General features: G+C 48.2%; 1 protein-coding gene across 1 annotated transcript in view; it reads right to left on the minus strand.

Moving 5' to 3' along the window:
• The window catches only part of OTUD7A (OTU deubiquitinase 7A), a 99,514-nt gene that overhangs the window by 77,611 nt on the left and 14,230 nt on the right, over positions 1-7,673 (minus strand). Inside the window, exon 2 of the mRNA XM_023507626.1 lies at positions 3,971-4,153. Within this exon, the coding sequence (XP_023363394.1) occupies positions 3,971-4,153 (183 nt within the window). The remainder of the gene's footprint in view (positions 1-3,970; positions 4,154-7,673) is intronic.

The raw sequence follows: 7,673 nt of genomic DNA on the forward strand, positions 1-7,673 counted from the left end.
GGGATCTCACCTAGTGTGCAGGGAGAGGAGGGAGGAGGGAGGACAACTGGGGGATCTCACCTAGTGTGCACTATGTGGGGTTGTTCAGTACAACCCCGGTGAGGGGCTTACCTACCACCTGAACTTTACCTCAGAATTGAAAACAATGTCATCTAAACATTTGTATCTTTATATTAATGTGAAATAAAAGAAAAGAGAGCATGGGATACTCCATTTTTGATTTTAGTACACTATGATTTTTAGGAAGAACTCAACTGAGGGATATGAAAATCCAACTCAGAAATTATTATTCTAATTTTTTAAAAATAGGATCACTCACAAGGCTCACTTAATAGGATTATGCTATGATGACGCCCCCCCTTTAAATGATACCTGAAAAAAGTTAGATAGTAGCAAGTGACAGCTACACTTATCAGTCCTGGCTCTGTGAACCTCCCTCAATGCAGTGAGGAGGGTCCTCCGGCCCCTCAGCTGGAGGATGGATAATGTGTTGGTCTGTTTGCTGCCAGCCCTGAAGAGCAGGCGCTGCCCTGGTGTCCCGTCTGGACTGCTGCTGTGGGGAAGACACCAGGCACCGGACTGGCAGCAACTGAAGGAATGTACAGTGGGGGAGGCCTGAGAGCAAGGCTGGAAGGGGGGGTGCCTCCTGAGTCAGGTCTAATGACAGAAATGACACAGAATGTGACACCGCACAGTAAGAGGGACGGGACAGTGAGCAGGCCACAGTGTCTTCTCTGAGCCCGCCCTGGGGCTCCCCAGGGGAGAAGACCGAGGCCCTGTGGACAGGGACTGGGGGCATTCTGGCTTTGTCTTTCCTTTTCCTGGAACCCCCTGCCCAGGTCACTGCCGCTCCCATCATCCTGGCAGAGTGGGCCCAGAGCCAGTTGGAGAGACATCAGGTGGTACCGGGGGGGGGGGGTGTCCCAGTGACGAGCACGGCCTTCCTGCCTCTGTCCCACACACCCCAGGAGCCTGGCACTTACAATGAAGGAAGCAGCCCCAGAAATAGGCCATTTCTAGAAGAGAGGTGCTGGGAGAGTCCCTCAGGGAAAAAGCCGACTGAGTGGAGGGGACAGGCAGGGAACATTTAGGACCCAAATTAAGATGACCAAGGCTCTCCAGCTTGAGGACACCAACCAGAGCCCATGCTCCTGTGCCTGTCGCCCTCTGGGTGCCGCAGGGAGGACAGCTGATGACAGGGAAATGGAGGAAACTGCCCAGGAGGGCAAGAGTCAACAACGCCCTGAGGCTGGGGCAGCTAGATTAACAGGGCAGGAGGAGGAGATTCGAAAAGGAGCCTGTGCAGCAAAGAGAAAGCCGAGCACCAGGATAGGAAGTAACAAGGGCGGGCGACAAAGAAGGGACTTGGAGAAAAAAAGAAGCAAACGGACCAGCAGCACCTTCCTGTGAGAGTGAACCGGGGTCACAGGTGTCAGTCAGGGCAGCTCTCTGCACCCAAGCAGGAGCTGCAAGAACGCAACAGATGGAGGGGCACAGCATTCAAGGAGAATAATTTTCACCTAGAAATTTCATTCTGCCAAACAAAAATTTAAGTAGACTATGTAAATCTTTGTAGGCACTCAAGGCCTTGGGAGATTCACTATGAAGAAGAGTCTTTTTGGAAGTCGTCCTTGAAGAGGTTATTCTGTCAGCAGGGAGAAACGAACACATGGAAACGAAGACGTTAGCTGCTGCCTAAATCAGCCAAAGGTAACACAAATAATCTAAAGACGATGAGGCCAAGGAGAGGAAGGGGGGAGACTATGAAAGCACACGAAGACATGCATTTTTCAGGATAAAATGCAGTTGTTGGTAAGTTTTTAGAAATAACAGGAAGAAAACCAAAATACTAGTTCTAATAGAATAGAAGGAATTGCAACCTGAGTAAAAGGAGAATGTATAACTTTCAAACCAGTAGAAAAATTTTATTAGCCAATTACAAGGAAGATAAGAAAAAAGATGGATTAAGTTCACTACTCAAGAGCTAGAGAGTCTTTGTTTGAGTAATAAAATAAAACCTGATGATAAATTGCCTAAAAGAATCACATTTACTATGAAAGCATAAAAAAGGGTGAAAATAACAGTACGAGAAAGTGATATTCTGGGTATAAGTAAACCAACAGAAAATCCAGGTAGTGGTTTAGTATTAAAAACAAATTTCAAGATAAAAAAACATGATATCAGATGGTTTGACAAAGAGGCATCTTATATATTGGTAAAAAAAGAATCCTAGAATAAGATAACCTAAGAATTATGAATATGCATACACCTAACAACATAGGTTCAAAACAAACACAGCAGAGAGGATAAAACTAAGAGGAGAAACAGATAATAGTGTTTAAAATTTCTAACTCAACTGTAGCTTTTCCAGAAAGCAGAATGAACAGACAAAAATATTCCAAGATGCATTGGAAACTAATACAACCTTTATGGAAAGAAGTGTGGAGAATTTGCAAAGAACTAACAGTCAACCTTCCATTTGATCTTGTAATTCCATTATTTGGTATCTACCCAGAAGAACAAAATCATTTTACAGCAAAGACATTTGCATCATGTTTATTGCAGCTCACAGAAGCAACCCAAATGTCCATCAGCCCATGAATGGATTAACAAACTGTGGCATATGTATACACCATGGAGTAGTATTCAGGCACAAGAAAAATGGAGCTAAAACTCATTCTTCCTAGTAAAGTATCTCAAGAATGGAAAAGAAAATCCAATGTTCTCAATACTAACATAAACAATTACACGCCCACAGGCATGAAACACAAATAAAGTCTAGCAAGGGGGAGGAGAGAGGAAGGAGAGGGCACGGGGGCGTGGGGAGGGTGCATGGCAGGGGGAGGCAAGTGGTGGGATCTCACCTACTATGCACAATGTGAGGGTGTTCAGTAGCCCCCCTGGGTGAAGGGCTCAACTACAACTTTAACTTTACTTTGGAAGTGAGAATGTAACCTACAAATTTGAAATTAATTAACCTACAAATTAATTTGTAACCTACAAATTAATTTGAAATTAAAAAAAGAATAACCCAAGATGCAGATTCAAATTCAGCTTGAATGACAGACTGAGCTAATAGAAACTTTTATTCATCACAGTTCAGGAGAGAACACAACAGGACAAGAAACTGAATAACTGTGTCAATAGGAAGAAGCATCTTAAATTACTTCAGATGATAGGATTGTATATTTGGAAAACCCAAGTGATTGTCTTAGAACAAACTATTAGAACTAATAAGAGAATTTATGTAGTTGACAGGATAAAAGATAAATAAATAAATAATGAATTTATTTTTCTCTATGCCTAAAGTGTTAATAGAATCTGGGTACACGGAGAGCCATGTGCAATATTCTTGAATGGAAGAGCAATATTACAAATTTCAATTATTCTTAAAATGAAATTTAAAAATCCAATATAATTCCAACCAAACTTATAATTTTAAGGTTTATATGGCAGAGTAAGTACTCAAAAATGGTTTAAAAAAATTGTAAAAGCACAGCAGTAGAGGGGTTTGCCTTAGCAGAGAGTCATACTATACGAAACTTCTAGAATTGGGTATAACAGGTGGGTAGCCAAATGAGTGGGCAGAATAGAGCCCAGATCCAGGTACGTTCAGGAATGTAATAGATGGTAAAGTTGGCTGAACAGATTTGGAGATAATGTTACTTGGGAAATAAGTGAAGGGACTATAGCTTTTTGTTCTGGAAAAACCAGGACTCCAGGAGGAATCCTGGTTTTTAATCATGTGAAGGGCTGCTGGCTCCTAGGGCATGAACTCACTCCTCTGCTGTTCTGAGGCAGAGGTAGGAGCCAGGAAGGGAAACTGCCAATGACATCCCCTCAGGTGTACAGAGTGAAGCAGCTGGAAGGTGATGACCCCGCCACTCTTCATACCACCCCACCTGCCCACCAGCCATGGCTCACCAGCCTGGGGCAGCCCCCTTGCCCAGGGTCCAGCCCCCCACAGTACCTTGGGCAATATCATCCTGCCTCTGCAAGCAGGGCCGCTCCACCTTGTGCCCAGGCTGGGGCGGCTCTCGCTCCGGCTGCTTGGGACACCTCCCCTCATTGAACACATGCGGCAGGTTGGCTGTGTGCACCTGTCGGAGCTGCTCATAGTCGCTCAGAGCGGCCGTCAGGTCCCAGTTTTTGCCTACAGACAAGAAAAGGCAAGAGATTATAGCGTGAGTGCATGAAGGATGGTCTTATTGTGAGAAGAAGGGTTTCCCGTTACCACATGAAAAAACGAACTTCCTCTTGTGTTTGAAAGGGTTAAAAGGCCTTCTGTGTGATCTCGGAAAGTAGAATTTCACATCCATATCTGAAGTCCATCTGATCACACACACTTCTCAACATTGCATCCCTAATTATCAATATCATAGCTCCCTTTGAAAATCAAGTTGTAGAGTTTACCGTCTGAGCGGAGCAAAGCATAAAATAAAAAAAAAAAAAGGATAAAAAGAATTCCTCAAGTTTCTTTGGATCTTTGCTCAGAGTTTCACTTTTTAAAGAAGTTTACTTAACATGGAGAATGCAGAAGCATGGAAGGGCTTCTTTGTTGGAGGCCTGTGTAGGAGGCAAACTGTGGCAGGCAGGCCCTGTGCTGGGGTGCAAGCTAGACTGGTGTGCCCAGCGTGGGTGAACATTCAGCAGGACACCCCCCCCAGAGCTAGAGCTGACATTTCACACTGGGGGGCTAATTGGGACAGCTGGACCACAGCACAGGGGCTCTGGCTCCTGCCTCTGAGAGTCAGGGGATGTCTAACAGTAGAAGGAGCCAGCACACACTGCATCTCATTCAACTAGGCATCACGTGTCTTTTGCAAACCCAGAATTAAAAGCTCAGCCTCAACTGTAAGGAGCAAATGAAGTCTTATCCTCTCTCGGTTAGCGCTGCGTTGCAGGTATTACTGTCCTGACTACACTGTGAAGCTGCTGTGTGCACAGCAGGATGAGGCTTTGAACATATCAAACAGTATCTGCATATCTTCCTTTTTTCTTTCTGCTCTTTCCCATTGCAGACTGGATATTATCAATCATGACATTTAAATCACATCACACAGTTGCTTTACTATTCAATCATGTTTTCTCCTCCACAGTCAGCAAACAAAGACAATAATAGAAACATCTTTGTATCATCTCGGTAGGTAAGAACGGCAAACTAAAACCATCTGGGTCATCCACCCAACACAAAACCACCAGCTACAGTGGTTTTGTAAGTGATATTAGGAGGGGGCACGGCTGTAACGGAGCTTCTGCCACCATTAGAAACACTAGCGGAGGGGTGGGTGGTGGCAGTGACTTGGTTTAGGTAAACAGAACTAAATGAGAAATCAGAGCATCACTCTCTCTCTTATAACAGTAACAGTCAGTGTGCAAAACTGCATGTGCAAATACTACCTTTATCGTACTGGGCCTGCCATTTTTGGGTCTAAGTGGCAGTAACTATCAAGCAGGCATTCGTGTCCTAGGCTCAGGAGAAGGATGGGCCCTGTCTGTAGGGAACTCACAGCTCAGCAGGTGCAGTGGCCTCATGTGCACCTCGCTCTAATGCAGGGCTAGGGGTCCCGGGAAGGGAGGCAGAGGAGGAGCACTACAGACCCCGCTCCTGTCATGAAGCATTGCTGTTTTTCAGACAGTGCTGGACCCCTGACCTCTGGCCGTGCAGAGGGGCAGGGCAAGAGAGGAGCAGCCTGAGTACAGCAACCGAGGGTCTCAAATAGAGCCGGGGAGGTGGTGTCCTCAGCCACAGGAGGAGCAGGCATCATCCTGGCATGTCACAGATGGAACACGAGGCTTGGCGTGGTTCCAGCAGTGGCCTGCCATCACTCGCTGGATACACCCCCAGGTCTCTTCACGGTGCAGCTGCCCCACTGCAGGGCTGCCAGGCATGAGACTCTGCTCCTGGGATCCACCCTACTCCACCCCACTGTGCTTCTCCCAGCCACGGACAGCCTTCCTGCTGCCTCTGCCCAGTCCCTGCAGCAGACCCCTCCCAGGGCCCCATCCATGGTTCCCACCATGAGCCCTTTCTGGCCATGTTGAAGGCAAGAGCAGTTATCACAGGGGAGCCAGGGGAGGGCCTGGTGTGGCAGCCCGCATGGCAGAATGAGCCATGTTCCCACCACAGGCAGCTGTCAGAGGTTCAACTATGACCCAAAGAAGACCATTTATGAAGGCCCGTCCAGCTTTTCTCCCAGTGACCCTCACTCTGCTGACCTGCTGGGCCCCTCTGGATGCCCCATCACTGCCTTGGGTACACACTCCATTTGCTACACACCTGCCCTGTGTCTCTAGCCAGTGAGCATCCTGGTCTGTCTGCTTCCCCTACCCTGCCCCCTAGGTAGTGACAAGGATTCGGTAAGTGTGAGGTGGGAATGGGACGGAGGTGAGTGAGGGCTGTCCATAGTCAGCCCCCAGTGGTTCCCTTCCCAGGTTCTAAAGATGGTCCAAGGGACTCCGGATACTAGTGTCTGTGTATGTGGAAAGGGCCCGAGCAGCCACTGGAGTGAGAAGAGACAGGACTGGCCATAGGCACACTCATCAGCTCATCCCTACCCCGGGGACTCCACAGATGGCAGCTCAGGAGAACCGGGATTGCAAGTGGACGGTCACAAAGGAAGGGGCTGGAGGTGCTGGGAGATATGTGGCACTGGTGAGTGTGGCAGAGGCTGTATCAAACCCAGGAAACTTGGAGGATAGTAAGGGGTGGGGCGGTGGTGCATGGTGGCCTGGATGCTGGCTCCGTGCTTGGGGACCAGGGGCCTCAAGCTGCCTCTGTCTTTCTCATTGTAAGTTCCTGGAGCCCTGACAGACGTTGCTTCAGGGCAGGGTGAGAAGGAAAGGCAGGGAGGCCCAGCAGTGGCATGGGCTGAGGCCCCGCAGCGGTGGCATGGGCTGAGGCCCCACAGCGGTGGCATGGGCTGAGGCCCCACAGCGGTGGCGTACCTAGGCTGGGAGATATGGGGTCCCTGGGGTGAGGATGCTGTTTTGGGGGAAGAAATGCAGCCTGGCAGAGCAGTCAGGAACACCAGTTTCAGAGCCTGGTTTCCAGCCCTGGCTCCTCCTAACTAATTCTCCAAGACTGACTGTCTCGCCCTACCATGCTAAGCCCTAGATTCCCTTTCTGTGCCAGTGGGATAATAAAATCCACATAATGAGAATTCTTATGAGGGTTAAATTAGGCAGTGAGACAGGTCTGTAAAGTTCCTAGTGTGTGAAAGCACGTGGCAGTTATCACTGTTCTCAGTAATGACAGGGGTTTGCTTATGCCTAATTTGTATCACTCAAGGTTGAAATCTAGCCAGTAAGTGGAGCTGAGATTCAAATCCAGATATGCTTTGAATCAAACCTGAGCTGGGAATACTGTGAATACTCTAAAGCTGACCTAGCTTTGGGTGCCCTGGCTTTTGGTTGCTGACAGCAGCCCCCTGCTGCCCACAGCCCTGCACAACCCGGCTTGCCCCTTTTCCTCTTCTTCACCAGGTCCTTCAGTGTCCTCCCAGCCCTCCAGCGCTCTCAGCTGCTGAGCTCTCAGTGTCCTCCATGGACTTACCTTTACTATGTGGCATTCTCATTCAAGTGCCACTAATGGCATCTCCCAGACACAGGCGCCCATCAGGCCCACAGAGGGCACGAGCCACCCTGTCTCTAACGCGGGCCGAGCCACCCTG

The sequence above is a fragment of the Otolemur garnettii genome, unplaced genomic scaffold, assembly GCF_000181295.1.
Source record: "Otolemur garnettii isolate 467f Iridium unplaced genomic scaffold, OtoGar3 scaffold00194, whole genome shotgun sequence".
NCBI lineage: Eukaryota > Metazoa > Chordata > Mammalia > Primates > Galagidae > Otolemur > Otolemur garnettii.